This window comes from Ictidomys tridecemlineatus, chromosome 4 (genome assembly GCF_052094955.1).
Source record: "Ictidomys tridecemlineatus isolate mIctTri1 chromosome 4, mIctTri1.hap1, whole genome shotgun sequence".
Taxonomy (NCBI): domain Eukaryota; kingdom Metazoa; phylum Chordata; class Mammalia; order Rodentia; family Sciuridae; genus Ictidomys; species Ictidomys tridecemlineatus.
Genome location: NC_135480.1, coordinates 63,353,349 through 63,368,206, shown reverse-complemented (window position 1 = coordinate 63,368,206; position 14,858 = coordinate 63,353,349). Strand labels below are relative to the sequence as shown.

At 53.4% G+C, this 14,858-nt stretch overlaps 1 protein-coding gene across 7 annotated transcripts in view; it reads left to right on the top strand.

The window, feature by feature from the left end:
* Nucleotides 1–14,858, top strand: part of Arrb1 (arrestin beta 1) — an 87,891-nt gene that overhangs the window by 58,893 nt on the left and 14,140 nt on the right. For 5 of the 7 annotated variants that reach the window (XM_005323202.3, XM_040284955.2, XM_021725096.3 and 2 more), the window contains exons 4-13: nt 2,519–2,563; nt 3,245–3,441; nt 4,745–4,804; nt 5,640–5,707; nt 7,556–7,691; nt 8,504–8,588; nt 9,015–9,087; nt 11,018–11,155; nt 12,330–12,413; nt 13,548–13,571. In XM_005323202.3, the coding sequence (XP_005323259.1) occupies nt 2,519–2,563; nt 3,245–3,441; nt 4,745–4,804; nt 5,640–5,707; nt 7,556–7,691; nt 8,504–8,588; nt 9,015–9,087; nt 11,018–11,155; nt 12,330–12,413; nt 13,548–13,571 (910 nt within the window). The remainder of the gene's footprint in view (nt 1–2,518; nt 2,564–3,244; nt 3,442–4,744; nt 4,805–5,639; nt 5,708–7,555; nt 7,692–8,503; nt 8,589–9,014; nt 9,088–11,017; nt 11,156–12,329; nt 12,414–13,547; nt 13,572–14,858) is intronic. The other 2 variants (XM_078046680.1, XM_078046682.1) reach the window with 1 other exon arrangement.

Here is a 14,858-nt window from a genome sequence, read left to right as displayed (position 1 = left end):
AGACAGGGTCTCATTAAGTTGTGTAGGGCCTCAGGGCCTCCCTAAATTGCTGAGGTTGGCCTTGAACTTGCGATCTTCCCGAGTCACTGAAACACAGTGCCTGGCCAGGGGACACCTCATATTTAAACCATATCACCTCTTTGCTCTTGTCTCCAGGGGCTGTCCTGGGGCCAGAGGTCAGGGAGGACCTGTGTGGCTCCTGAGCCAAGAGCAGAACTCATAGATGGGGCAGGTTTCAGCTCACCAGGGGCAATTCCTTGCCAACACTGGGACCCCTGCACCAGAGGAGTGTGAACAGGGCCCCGCAGCTTCAGGGAGGCCAGCTCCATCCAGACCTCACCCTTTATGCCCAGGGGCAGGATGACTCCACTCTTCCTCCCAAGCCAGGTCTGGGGACTGTTTGGTGTCTTCGGAGGCTCAGTGCTTCCCCCTGCCAATTGCATCTTTTCCCTGAACTGGCCCCGAGAGGCTGTGATCGACTTGGGGCCATTATTTCTAGAGGACTCTTGAGCCCAGAGCCAAGCAGCCCTGTTGAGGACAGAAGCAGAGGCCGGAGGAGGGCAGGGGCAGGAGGGGACCAGCTCCCCAGAACATGCAGTCACCTGAGAGCTGTCCAGCAGGTGTTTACAGAACCCCCACTTTGTGCTGTGGGGACCCAGAGGGCTCTGGGGTGCTGTCAGGGTTGATTGCATGACACACAATAAGAAATGCTTTGCCCATCATGACATTTTCCTCTGGCTTGATCAGATAATATCCTCTCTATGTTCCCCATCAAACCTGGGTGCTGGTTCAAACCTGGCCTGGATCAGGGGACATTTGTCTTTTTTCGCGGGCATGGGCACTGGGGATGTAACCCAGGAGCACTTTACCTGGGTTACATCCCCAGTGCTCTTTAGTTTTGATTTTGAGACAAGATCTCCACAAATTGCTGAGGGTCTTGCTAAGTTGCTGAGGCTGGCCTTGAACTTGTAGTCCTCTTACTTCAGCCTCCCAAATTGCTGGGATTGTAGGCCTATGCCACCGTGCCTGGCCCAATGGGATATTTATGATCTTCCCCTGCCTCCAGTATCTGCTCCCAGGCCTCAGAGCCATGCCGTTCCTCTGCCTGCCTTGGCCTAACCCTTAGTCATCCAGTAGACAATCCTTGCTTGTCCTTTGAGACCTGGCTCCAGCCTCTCTCCCTAGGGAGCCTTTCATGACACCCCTGGTGGGGTGAGCTGCCCTCACTGGGGCTCCCTATGTACTGATTATCCACTGAGCCCTGGTGTCCAGTGCAGGACATAACACAAAGGACACATCACCATGAACAGAAGGAAGATGCCTGGATAGGCTGGGGGATGAGTTGGGCATGCACTGACCAGCTGTCCCCAGGACCTGCCCAGGATGGGCTGGACCACTGAGTGAGTGTCTTGGCCTTCCAGACACTCACTTCCCGTTAAGTCATCTGAGATTCCCCAAAGGGTTGGCTGTGGGGGTGACATGGGCTTGGGTGGGTAGTGTCTCAGGGTGTGGGTGGAGAGTGAGAGAAGGTTTAGGGAGAGATGGGCTGGGGATGCCAGGCAAGGAGATGACCCCGAGCCAATGCTCCTGGCCTCCTGGAGTGCTGGGCCAAGAAAATGTCCTCTGTGTCCAGCTGGGCACTCCACTTTAAGAAACAGGCTGGAGAGGGACATCAGGACACATCCCATACCCTCTGTCATGCTCATGTGTGCTGGGCTCTGTCTAAGTACTGTCCACACATGACACATTTCACACTTGTGCACATTGACACAGACCACCCACCTGTCCTCACGTGGATCACAGTCCCGGATCCACAGATCCCAAATCTAGAATGCTCCGAAAACATAACTCTGTTCCTAACTAACTTTGATATCGAGTTCATCTATCAGCAAACTGAGGCTGAACTGATGTGAGGCCTTCGTTAGCCTTATGTGTCACTTCATGATGGGGACATGTTCTGAGAAGGGCATCACTATGTGATCTCGTCATTGTGGAATGTTATAGTGTGCATACACACAAACTAAGACAACCACTATGTCACTAGGTGGTATCATCTCATGGGACCACCTTCTAAGTGGGGTCCTCTGAAACATTACATGGCATGTGACTTTATCTGTGTTTCCCTGTAGAGGTATTCCTGGCTTCTCTAGCAGGTGTCCATCCCACAGGGGGAAGTACCTAAAATTCAGAACATGTACCGTATTGCCTCGCTATAATTCAGAACTTCTGAATTCCAAAGTGTACCTGGCCTACAGGTTTCAGACCTACAGTATTCTTAGAAATAGATGAAGAAACACAAATGAAGTAGCCTGCCCAAAGTCAATGGTGGGCTCTTGGGCTTTCTGGGGTGGACAGAGGGTGGGCACAGTTGGGACAAGGCTGGGAGGTAGAGTGCCACTCCTGGGTGCTGCTGGCCTTCCAGTTTCCTATGCTTTTGGAAGGAGAGATGGCTGGTTTGGGTGGGTGTTGGGGAGGGAGGCCAAGTTGGGAGGGTCTGCTCACTCTCTGTCTCCCCCAGATGGTGTGGTCCTGGTGGATCCTGAGTATCTCAAGGAGAGAAGAGGTAGGTTGTGGCCCACCCCCACCTGCCAGGGCTTCTTTCTGCCAACCTCAGCCAGGGTCTTCCTGACTGCCAGGCAGGATATTGGCTAATCTAACTTCCCCTCCCTGCCCATCTCACTGGTCCCGTTCTGCAAGCACCCACATAGGCGCTCTTGCCTCCTCCAGCTGGGGCAGCCCTGCCCATGCCCAGGCTAGGAGACCTTATCAGCGCCAGAGTACTTTTCTTATACTGTGTCACGATGGTGACAAGGCTGGGGTGCTGAGAGGGCAGGACTCAGGGTCTTCTTTCTCAGAGGAGAAAGTGGAAGAGATTGTGCCCAGCCAGCAGGGAGGCAGGGCAGGGGCTGGGCTGGGCTGAGACCCTGTGTCCTAGACACTGCCCTGCACTTGCTTCTCCTCCTCTGCCAGCCCCTGACCCCATCAAACAGTCCATGACCTGTGACCCTCACACATGGGACTGGGACGGGGAGGATGGAGCTGGCTGAGCAGGCAGCCCTACTTCCTCCTGGGGGCCAGCCAGGGGCCGTCCTTCCAGGTCTTGAGTAACAGCCCCACCAAGGGACAGAGCATGCCTGCTCCATGGGAGCTTGGGACAAGCCTGTGGCTTCCAGTCGGCACTCTCGGGGTGGGTGGGTGGATGCGGCCCTCCCGGCCCCTCCTTAGTGCTTCTTGCTCCCCACAGTCTATGTGACACTGACCTGCGCCTTCCGCTATGGCCGGGAGGACCTGGACGTCCTGGGCCTGACCTTTCGCAAAGACCTGTTTGTGGCCAATGTGCAGTCCTTCCCGCCGGCCCCCGAGGACAAGAAGCCCCTGACGCGGCTGCAGGAGCGCCTTATCAAGAAGCTGGGCGAGCACGCCTACCCCTTCACCTTTGAGGTCAGGGACTGCCAGCCCCGCCCGGGCCCCAGTCCAGAGGGGCCGCCTCCAGGAAGCGCTCAGGGTGGGCACATGGGGGCAGCGGGGGCAGCCGCTCTGTGTCACCCAGTTCCCCAGGGTACGCTGGGACCTGGGGCACTGTCACTTACACTACCTGGTAAGTGTCTCTTCTCTGGCCACTGCTGGGGGTGTCACCCTTACCTCTGGGCTATTCCTTGGACCTTCCCAAGCCTGGGTCACTGGTGGGAGAAAGGGGGGCCCAGAGGTGGCTGAAGAGAAAGAGCCCTGGATTGTGACAAGGTGTTCCCCCTCAGGTCGGTTGCCAGTGTGCCCAGCTCACGGGGGTGGGGTGGGGGTGTAGGGGCTGTACCTCTCTGTCCTGCCATCTTTCAGTTCTGAGATTCCAAGGTTTGCATTTCACAATTTCTGTCTCGTAGACTCTCTGATTCTGTGCATCTTCCCTGTCCCGTGAGCAGTCGAGAATGGAGGGGAGGCACAGAAGCATCTTTTCATGTGGATGTATTAGTTTCCTTTGGTTGCTGTCATAAGTGACCACACATTGGTGGCCAACCAGTTAAAATGACACACATTCATGACCTTACCTACCATTCTGTGTCCACGGGGCTAAAACCAAGGCGTGGGCATGGCCATGTCCCTTCTGGAGGCTTTAGGGGAGCGCCCATGCCCGCAGCTTCTCCAGCTTCACATTCCAGGGAGGCTGCGCATATTCCTGTGCTCTTGGTCCCCTTCCTCCACCCTCAGAGCCAGCAATGGTGCCTTGAGCCTTTCTCCGACCTTCACTCTTGCACAGACTCTTCAGCTTCCTCTTCTGTCTCTCATGAGTACATTGGTCCCACCTGGACAATCCAGATGCCTGTCCCCATCCCAATGTTCTTACCATGATCACATCTGCAAAGTCCTCTTATTGTATAATGTAACATTGGTCACATGATTTGGGGATTAGGGTGTGGACATCTTTCAGGAGCCACAGTAGACATCATGGAAACACCTTTCTCAACCATTGCTGTGAGGAGTGGGTTGGGCCAAACCCTTTAGATGAAGAATACTTAAGTCCTTGTCTTCACTGGAGGGGCCTCTGGCCCTGGATGGCACACAGTGTGGCGTGTTCTGATGGGGGAGACACAGCCTATTCCAGGGACCCCTAGTCTGGTGGGGGCAAATGGCCTGTCCTTGGGCCCTGGTTGGATGAGTGTGTATGGGAGTGTGGGTGTGTCAGGGATGTGGAGACCCGGGGAGGGACAGTGGTAGATGTGACAGATGGCTGATTCTGTCTTCTAAACAGATCCCTCCAAACCTCCCATGCTCTGTGACGTTGCAACCAGGGCCTGAAGACACGGGGAAGGTAGGTGCCCCCTGAAGGCATCATCTCTCTGGGTCCAGGACTCTCATGTCCCCAGGTCCCTAGCTTTCTCCCTGGGAGGTGCTGGACATGTAGAACCACCCTCCCTGTTAGAGACTCCTACGGTCTAGGCCTGGTTGATCCCTCCTGGGTTAACCAGTCTCTTCAGACCAGGTTGCGGATATAGTTAGCTTCACCCCGACATCCCGTGATATGTCCCTGTCACTGATCCTATTATTGGCTGCAACTGGACCAAAATGTTCTGAGGATCTACCCCTAGCCTCACAACCTTGTATGGTGGTGCAATCACCACTGTTCCTCACAGAGGAAATGGAGGCTCAGAGAGAAGCCACACCTGCAGTGCCCCAGGCCCCAGACCTCCAAAGCAATTTCTTTACCTGCCAGGCAGAGATAACAGGGTGTGCCTTTACATGTTGTTAGAGGGCTGGGGGGAGACACTGGAGCAGGGTCTGCATATAGTAGGTGTCCCCGGGCAGGGCTGCCTATTGTCATTTCTGGGCAGCTGCTATGATGAGGACAGCCAAGGGGCTGAGGCTGGAGTCCAGGGAGAAGGACCTAGACACACTGGTTTGGACTCCTGGTGATGGTGGAGTCAGGAATAGCTCAGTGGGAATGTTGGTGGAGTAGGCAGCTGCAGAAGGGGGCAGTGCCGTCCGGGGGCTGAGTACAAGGCTTTGGCGTCATACCCAGGAGCTGTGGGCTGCAGGAGCTTAGCGTCCCTTCCAGTGTCCTGGTTTGTAAAATGAGTGCAGGCTGGCTGTGCCCTGGAGACCCTGCCTCTTCCAAGGCCCCGGGGTCAGCTCCACCTCCTCCACAGGCCTGTGGTGTGGACTATGAAGTCAAAGCATTCTGTGCTGAGAACCTGGAGGAGAAGATCCATAAGAGGTGCGTGAGGCGCTGGCTGTGGAGAGGGAGGGGACAGAAGGGAGGTCTGAAGAGTCTGAAGAGAGTTAAGTCACAGTACCTAGAAATTTGCATGGAAGGCTGCACACTCCAGCCTCGGAGCTCTGGGAGGGCACTCTGGAAGGCAGGCAGGTCATGGAAGGCTTCCAGGGGGAGGTGGCCTCAATTGCTCTGACTCAGGATCCGCTTCTCCTTTGCACCACTGTACCAGTTCCCTCCCTCATTGTCCTTCCTCTAGTCTCATCCTCTCCAGACTGCTGGTCTTTTTATTTTTGGAAAAAAAAAAAATCCTAAATTCAGATTGTGTTCAATGCTGAGCAGGATATCTGCAGGCTATCATTTCCCAGTTTTCTTCCTGGGAGGGGATCAGTAGGAGGTGGAGTAAATGTGTCAGTAGGGACCTCTAAGCCAGAGAAAGAAGTGGGGAGAGCGAACCCATGTCTCAGAGAAGGGAATGCGCTTTCCTGAAGTCCCCTATAGAGAGAACCCATGTTGGCAGCCAAAACAAAGCTAGCCCTGACTTCATGGATGCCCTTCTTGGGGTCAAGTCCTGTCCGGCTTCCTGGCCTGACGGACCTTAGCCAGCAACTCTGACGCCACCACATCCAAAGCCTGTTCCTACATACAGGAGGCTGGCACCAGTTAGGCAGCCTTTCTAGGGAGTGGTTCAAGTTTGCCACCTGCTGGCCACAGGGTGTACTACAGGTGTTTCCATCAGCAGCCCTGGCAGCTCATGGGCATGAGACTAGAACCTTCTCCCTCACTTCATTGTTCCCCCTTTTTCCTCCTAAGACCTGAGACTAGTAGTAGGGAAGGAAGGGTACTGTGGGTGTGGGAAGGAACTTTACCAGAACAAGGGAAAGGAGGCAACATGGAGAGCCACCACCTCATCCCACCACCAATGGGACCTTTAAGTCCACACGACATGAAGAAGTCCACACGGAAGACTTACTAGTGATAATGAGATAGTAGCTATCATTTCTCCAGGGTTGACTAGGTGCCAGACATGCTCCGAGTGCTGGGCAGCTGTGGACTGGCTTAGCCTTCCTAGCAGGCCTGAGTGGTGGGTCCTGCTGTTGTCAACATTTTACAGTTGAGGCGGCTCAGGCTCAGTGCCGTGACTCAAGGCCACACAGTTAGGGAGAGGAGGGGTAGGAGTGTGACCCTGACTCTCTGGTTCCTGGGGGTGGAGGTGGCTTATGGTTTGTCTGAGCAATTCCAGCACTCCCTGCATGCTACAGAGATGGCCTCACTGAGTCCCCATCCCTTCCTCAGCTCTGTGTCCTCACTTCCTCTCGGAGCTCTGTCACCTTCATTGAGCCCCTCCATCTGTGGGCCTCCGCCCCCTCACTGAGGGTCCCCTTTCATTGTCCTGCAACCCTCTGGCTGAACCCCACACCTCCCAAGCCCCTGTTTCTTCCTGGGATCCATCCTCTGAGCATGTTTTACTTAAAGAGTCTTCACTCCATGGCAGGCACTGTCGTAGCTGCTAAAAACATAGCAGTAAACAATTTAGACAAGTCTCTGTCCATAAGGAGCTTACACTACTAGGTGACATGAGGAGGCAGGAGGTGAAAGCAGTTCCTTTCTTACCATCCATCCTCTTGGGTACCAAGACACAGACCCAAATGAGGAGCTTCCATGGAGTGGCTCAGGGACAGAATGGGGAAGGATGGAGTGGGCCAAGTGGTGACAGTCTAGGTCAGCCTCTCTAGTTAGCTGGCAGTGGGCACCCTGGCAGCCTCTTAAGTAGGAGAGGGATGTAGAGGTTGCAAAGAAAGGGGTTGAGGCAGGTGACCCTGGTATCTTTCACTCCACCCTTTCCACCAGGAATTCTGTGCGTCTGGTCATCCGGAAGGTTCAGTATGCCCCAGAGAGGCCTGGCCCCCAGCCCACAGCTGAGACCACCAGGCAGTTCCTCATGTCGGACAAGCCCCTGCACCTAGAAGCCTCCCTGGACAAGGAGGTATGAAGCTTGGGCTTGGCAGGGGTGGGGCTGCTCCACAAGAGCCTTTATACCCCACTGACTCCCTGCAAGCCAGTGGTAAAGGTAAAGAGGGGTACAGAGGGGGCCCGTAGACTCCCTGCCATAATCTTGCTTAGCCCTAAACTATGAGGCAGCACCTGACAAAGGCGGGGGACTCTAATCCAGCTGATTGATACCTGCTCTGAGTGCAGGGGGCTTCTCCTCGAGGCATAGACACCCTCTTTCCCTGCAGGCAGGTACCTGGGACAAGATGTGGGTTGAAACCCTACAGTGAGAATTCAGAGCTGGTTCCCTCAGGGAACTGGGCAGCCCTTCCTCTCCTTCCCAGCTCCTTCCAGAGCCTCCTGTATCCAAACTGTTGATCTGGCAAGGACTTGAGACATTCCCTAGTTCAACCCCTGTTGTATACAGAAGGTTGGGCTTCAGCCTTCCTTGCTACTCAGGGTAGATGATATGAAAAAGACTTTCAGAGGCTTAGGCAACCTGTCCAATATCACATGGCTATTATTATAGTCATCCTTACTGGTGGCCAGGACAGGACTGGTGCTGGGAATATACCTTCTAATTCAAATACCTCTCAATGGTCCCACAAGGGAACTGAAAGCTAATATACTTGGTGGCTTCAATGCTATATTTGCATTAATGGGAAGTGGCTGAAGCCCTTGGGGCAGTTGTCAGCATAGCTTAGATTTGAGGAGCTTGGGAGGGCTGTTTCGGGAGGGCTGTTTCTTCTTTCCCTTTACCTAGAACGTTGGTGTCTTCCCAACCAAGGCTCTCCTTTCTTCTCCCAGATCTATTACCATGGAGAACCCATCAGCGTCAACGTCCACGTCACGAACAACACCAACAAGACAGTGAAGAAAATCAAGATCTCGGGTACCCTGGGGAGAGGGTCAGCTTGGGGTGGGCAAGAGGAGACCCTCCCAAGGGTTGAGAGGGGGTCACTAGAGGCTCTCCTGAGATAACTACTGCCAAAGACTTCTGAAGCCTAGGGCCTGCCCTGAGCCAAGAGACCCTTGGAGGCTGGTGCCTCAGGCTGCTCATGGCCAGTTCAGGCCATCCCTAATCTCAGGTTTCCTGGGCCCTGGACACGGCTGTCCCTACAGGGATGACCTTTGGCTATGGAATGAAATGGGTATTTCAGAGGCTACATTTTGGGTGGAAGGTGGCGGTGGTGTCCTACAAATTCTCCCAGGTAGACTCTGGCCATTCCCTGGGGCTGAGCATCCCACCTCAGGCAGCCGGGAATACCCCCTGGGCTGGGCCCCCCTGGTTCATGTGCCCTTCCGCCTCCTTCCCTAGTGCGCCAGTATGCGGACATCTGCCTTTTCAACACAGCACAGTACAAGTGCCCTGTGGCCATGGAGGAGGCTGAGTAAGTGAGCGCACGCTGGGCCTCGGGAGTGTGGGGTTGGGGGACAGTCCAGTCACAGGCCCAGCTGGCTCTTCTCCACCTGGCGGAGGGCTGGGCCTCAGCCTTCCTTGCCGCTCAGAATAGATGATGTAGAAGAGACTCAGAAACCGTCCACCTGATTTAGTTAACAGTGGTAGAGCACTTGCCTAGCACGTGTGAGGCACTGGGTTCGATACTTAGCACCACATAATAAATAAATAAAATAAAGGTATTGTGTCCATCGATAACAAAAAAATAAAATTAAAAAAAAGAAAATGTACAGTGCAGTCAAAAGACTCCATAAACCTTGAACAACAAAACAAGAGCTAAGGAGTGAAAGGCAATTGGGTTGTTGAGTGAGAATAATGACACTGTACCAGAAACCTGGGTGGAAAGGAGAAACTTTTGCTCTGAGCTCCTGAGAGCTGGGGCAAAAGCCCTGGGTGTACAACTTTTAGTAATCCCCCTCATTGGATAAAAAGGGTATATGTGGGAGGGTACAGAATAATTGTACAGAAAACAAAAAATGTCCAGGTTTGAGGAGAGCTGCTACGGGTGAGCATGGAACTTTGTCCCAAATTAATTGGCAGATAAGATGTGAGGAGAGATCTTAAGAAAGGCATCTTATGTAGAGGAAGTGAATACTCCCAAAAGAAGACACATCTTTTTTTTTTTTTTTTTTTTCTTTTGCTGTTAGTTTTTGGGCTGGGGTGGCAATTGCATTGTATTTAGTTTTACATATATGGGGATATTTATTCATATATAATTACAGTCAATATTTTTTGCAACTTAAAGACATTTTAAGAGTTGGTGTGGCCTGTATGGTTGCATATGCCTGTAATCCCAGCAGTTCAGGAGGCTGAGGCAAGAAGATGGAGAGTTCAAAGCCAGCCTCAGCAACTTAGCAAGGCCCTAAGCAACTAAATGAGACCCAATCTCTAAATAAAATATAAAAAAAGGGCTGGGGATGTGGCTCAGTGGTCAAGTGCCCCTGGGTTCAATCCCTGGTACCAAAAAAAAAAAAAAAAGTTATTACGTGATCTCAGAGATAGTTTTTAATGTGACTGTGGTATGAGTAGATCAAATATTCCCTCCTTTTGGTTATTTCCTCTACCCACTATTGATAGAAAAAATAAAAAACAAAGCCATGACGCATAGATTCCTGGTGAAGGGTGCAGTGAGGTGATCCAGAGCCAGAGCAGCCCGTAACCCCAGAGGGGACACCCTCAGCTCTGCCAATGTGCACAGGAGCGCAGGGCAGCCAGCAGGGACAGCAGGACGCTGCTCCTGTGGATGGCCTGCCTGGTCTCTTTACTTCCTGCGGAGGCCTGTGAGGTGGGGGCTGCTACTGTCCTAGTATGATGATGGGGAGATGGGCTCAGAGAGCTGTGACCTGCTCAGCTCACGGAGCTGACAAGAGGCAAAGTTGAGGCTGGCTCCAGGGCTGCCCCCCGCCCCATCTGCTGCACCCCTGCTGTCTCATTGAAAGGGGGAGGGGATGGAGCAAGCACTAGAAAAAAACCGGAACAACCCAAATACCCTGCACCATGGCTAGGTGTGCCATAAAGCGAAGTTTTCATTGCGTAGTCTGGGTCGGGGGTTCATGGTGTCCCATGGCTTCATTCACGGTTGCAGGTAGCTGTCATTTTAAAGGTAAATGTACTGCATAGTGCTGTGCTGTTTCTCCATCCCGGGGTCCCTGCTGGGTATGGCATAGATGTGCCTCTTTTGGGTGGCTGTGGTCTCCCTGCCAGAGCCAGGCCTAGCCCAAGTGTTCTCTGCAGTTGGGGAATGGAGTGTTGGCAGAGGGAACTCGGGGCCAGGCCCTGCTAGATGTCCTAACTGGGTTGGGGCACAGGGCTGGGATTGGCTATGGGTAGGGCCACCTCCACACCTGCTTCCCTTCTTTCAGTGACACTGTGGCACCCAGTTCGACGTTCTGCAAAGTTTACACGCTGACTCCCTTCCTGGCCAATAACCGAGAGAAGCGGGGCCTCGCCCTGGACGGGAAACTCAAGCATGAAGACACGAACCTGGCCTCCAGCACCCTGTGAGGACCTGCCCTCCTGGTCTCAGGCTCCTGCTGCTGTCCTTAGTCCCAACTGTCAAGGAAAAGGCTCAGGCTGCCCTCTTCCCTCAGCCTTGTCTATGGCCTGTCCACAGAAGCTTGAGTGGTCAGGGAGGCTGTCCCGCTTCGCCCACCCTCCTGGGGGGATCCAGAGGACAACACAGGCCACTAGACCTGGCTCATTCGGTCTGTGCCAGCCCTGGTAGTTGGTCTGGAGGAGCAGCCTGGAAAGGCTTCCTGCCAGAGGCAGCAGATCCTGACCTGGTGTCCTCAATCAGAAGGGTGTAGCCTGAGGCCAGCAAGGCCAGTGGGAAGGAGGAACTCCTAGGAGGACCCCAGCAGAAGGGGGACTGGAGAGCTCAGGACAGTGAGCTGGGTGGACCAGACATGGCGCATCCCTTCAAGTCAGGGACCCCTGGGCTGTCTGTCACTACTGCCCCGTGGGCATCACTGAATCCTCCAGGTCACCCTGCTGTAGCAGAGCCTCGGGGTGTGGGGTGCCTGTTGCACCCTCCCTGCTGAGCCCCGCCCTCTGGCTGGGTTCCAACATGCCTCTGCACACCCCCCCTCCCCCCCCCCCCCGCCAACCCAGGCTGCCCTTGGACCAGCCTCTCTTCCTCAGGCCCTGCAGAGGCTGCCCACTGACCTCCAAGATTCCCACCGGCTCCTCTACCCTGGCTCTAACCCTACCTGTCCTCAAGACTTTGTCAGGGCACCAGTCACCAGTCACCTCCTGACCCTTGCCCACAACTGCCCCCAGCCTCTCCAAATTCCCAGCCCTTTCTGCTCATAAGTTACTGAGAGAAGTAACTTATGAGCAGAAGCTGGACTCATTAGCGAGGAGTTAGAGCCCCGCCCCTCACAGCCCTGCCAGACACTGGCCACTCAGGGATTGGGAGCTTACCAAGCACACAGTGAGGGCTCTCACCTCCAAATCTGGAACTCGGGGCTCCAAGTTCCAGCTTCCTAAGGGTAGAGGTCACCTTTTCTCACCTCCGCTGGGACCAGGGTGGGCCACTCACTGGGCTCCATTGGACATGGTAGCTGAGTGGCCAGGAGAGGGATGGACACTGCTATCCTCTACCACATCCTACCACCTGCAGTATCTCACCCATCAGAGAATCCTGTGGATCAGCTTCCCTGTATCACCTTGCAGGTTGAGGGAAGGCGCCAACCGTGAGATCCTGGGCATCATTGTTTCCTACAAAGTGAAGGTGAAGCTGGTGGTGTCTCGGGGCGGGTGAGTGTTCTAGCCCAGCCCAAGAGCCCAAATGTGGAGGGGCCCGCAGCCCCCCGCCCCATTCCTCCTGTTGGACCTTTCAGCTGTATCTCTTGTGGAGGAGGAATGGGGCAGGAGGACTTCTGTTCTTTTCCTCCTTTCTGTTCCTCTTCTCCTCAACTCCCTTTCCCTCTCCTCCAGTGGCTCTGGGCCGTCCTTCCCCGTCCAGTCTTTTTCCCACTCTCTTGTCCTCTTTGTGGCAGGTCAGGACCTTGTGCTGAGTACTGTGCCTGGCCCAGGAGGGAGAGCAGGTCCTAGCGGGCACCACGATGCTCACACACCTCCAGACATAGCACCCACCCACTCTTGCCCAGGCTGATCTGCTGGGGAAACAGCCAGAGGGGCTCAGAACCCCTGAGCTGGATTGGGGATTTGCTAGCTCAGCTGACTCCCATTTTATAGATGGGGAAACAGAAGTCCAGATGGTTCCTGAACTCTCCTCCCTGAGCCCTGGGTCACGGGCTGGGTGCTGGGGTCCCAGTAGTGGACTGGATGTATTTCCTGTCCTACAGCATATAGTTTGGTGGGAAGCTTAGAAAAAGCTCCCATTGCCCCATATATTGGGGTACATATTATAAATCAAGTATTAAGGCTTCTAATTTGTTAAAGGGATCCCCCCCCGTTAACTTAGTTCATAAATGTCTATGGAAAGATTGAAAAATGAAATAACATTAGACATTGAGTCTCTTTATTATGAAAATAATGACTCTTTGCAGGTGGCAGTGTGTGATACTGACTGTATATTAAAGGACCTCTCTAAATCCCAAATCCCATGTCATGTGACCTTGAGGACCCACAATTTTCCATATGCTTCTGGGATCCCCCAAAGTCTTCCTTCTGCCATTAGCTATTCCTGGCGGGGAGATGTTCTTACACCTCCTTTACAGAGGAGGATCTGGGGGTCCACCTCGGCCCCTGGGTAGGTAGATGCCATGTCAGTCTCCCTGGATAAGCAGTCAGAGCTGTGCAGGGGTCGGGGGTGCGTCCCTCGGGTCCGTCTGCTCTGCGGGGCAGCAGAGGAGGTGAATAATGTGTTTTTTCTTCCTCTCTGCACTCTCTCCTGACCACTCCTCCTGCCTCCTCTGGCCCACCCAGCCTGTTGGGAGATCTTGCGTCCAGGTAAAGTCCCTCCTTCATCCTGCTTGAGCCACCTCCCTGGAGGGCCCAGAGACAATTGGCCTAACTGGTCAGGACCACAGGGCACTGGGTTGAAAGGAATCTAGTGGTCATTTCAGGACTTGGGACCAGGTGTGTGCTGGGCTAGACCCTTCCCTAGGGATGAGGGAGACCTGGCCTTTCCATAAAAACCTTGCCATGCTCTTTCATCCCATTCCAGTGACAGGGACCTTTACAGACAGCAGTGATCTGGGGAGTGGCCACCAGCAGAGCTGACTGAATTCTAATCACCTGATTTACAGGCTGTTTAGGAGAAATGCAGGCCTCGTGGCTTAGAAACTTCTACACTAATGAGAACGAACTGCTGGCTGCGTGTTGCTAAGGACAGGTCCTCAGAGATCCAGTTTTGTAGACAAGATTCCCTTGTAATTGGTTGGATGGATTTAACATTCCAAAAATGCCCCCAACATAGCCATTTGGCTTCCCATCACAAGATGGCAGTGTCACCCATCCTAAGAAATCTTGGTCTAGTTTGAGAGATGACAATAATTCAATTTAGTTCTGTATAATTTGGCAAAGACTTTCTGAACCTAGACTTGTGCCCAGCTTTATGCTGTTCTCCAAAGTCCCAAAGAGGAGTCAGAAGTGTCCCTTTTCCTATCCCTTATGTCTTGGGGGAAATTAAGGTCCAGATCCTTTCAGCCATATCCTATGTGGTCTCCATGAAGGCTGGCCAATTCAGTCTTCCATTCACTTCCATCTGATGGCTCACTCTTTCAACTCAACACTTTGAAAGCAAAAAACAAAACAAGACACCCCCCCACACACACACACACACACCAGAAAGGAAAGGAAAAAGCCAATGAAAAAGAAAGAGCCTTCAGGAGGCTGAGGCAGGAGGATGGTGAATTCAAAGCCAGCCTTAGCAAAAGCAAGATGCTAAGCAACTTTAAATAAGATACAGAATAGGGCTGGAGATGTGACTCAGTGGTCAAGTGCCCCTAAGTTTAATTCCCAGTACCTCCTGCCAAAAAGAAGAAAGAAAGAAAGAAAAAAGTCTTATAAGACCCTCATGTTGCCAGGCACAGTTATACACGCCTGTATTCCCAGCAACTCCAGAGGCTGAGGTGGGAGGATTGCAAGTTCCAGGCCAGCCCCAGCAACAGTGAGACCTGGTCTTGAAATAAAAAATAAAAAGGGCTGGAGATGTAGCTCAGTGATGGAGTGCCCTGGGTTCAACTCCTAGTACCCAAAAAAGAAAACCCAAAGCAAAAGACCCCTGTGTTCCCA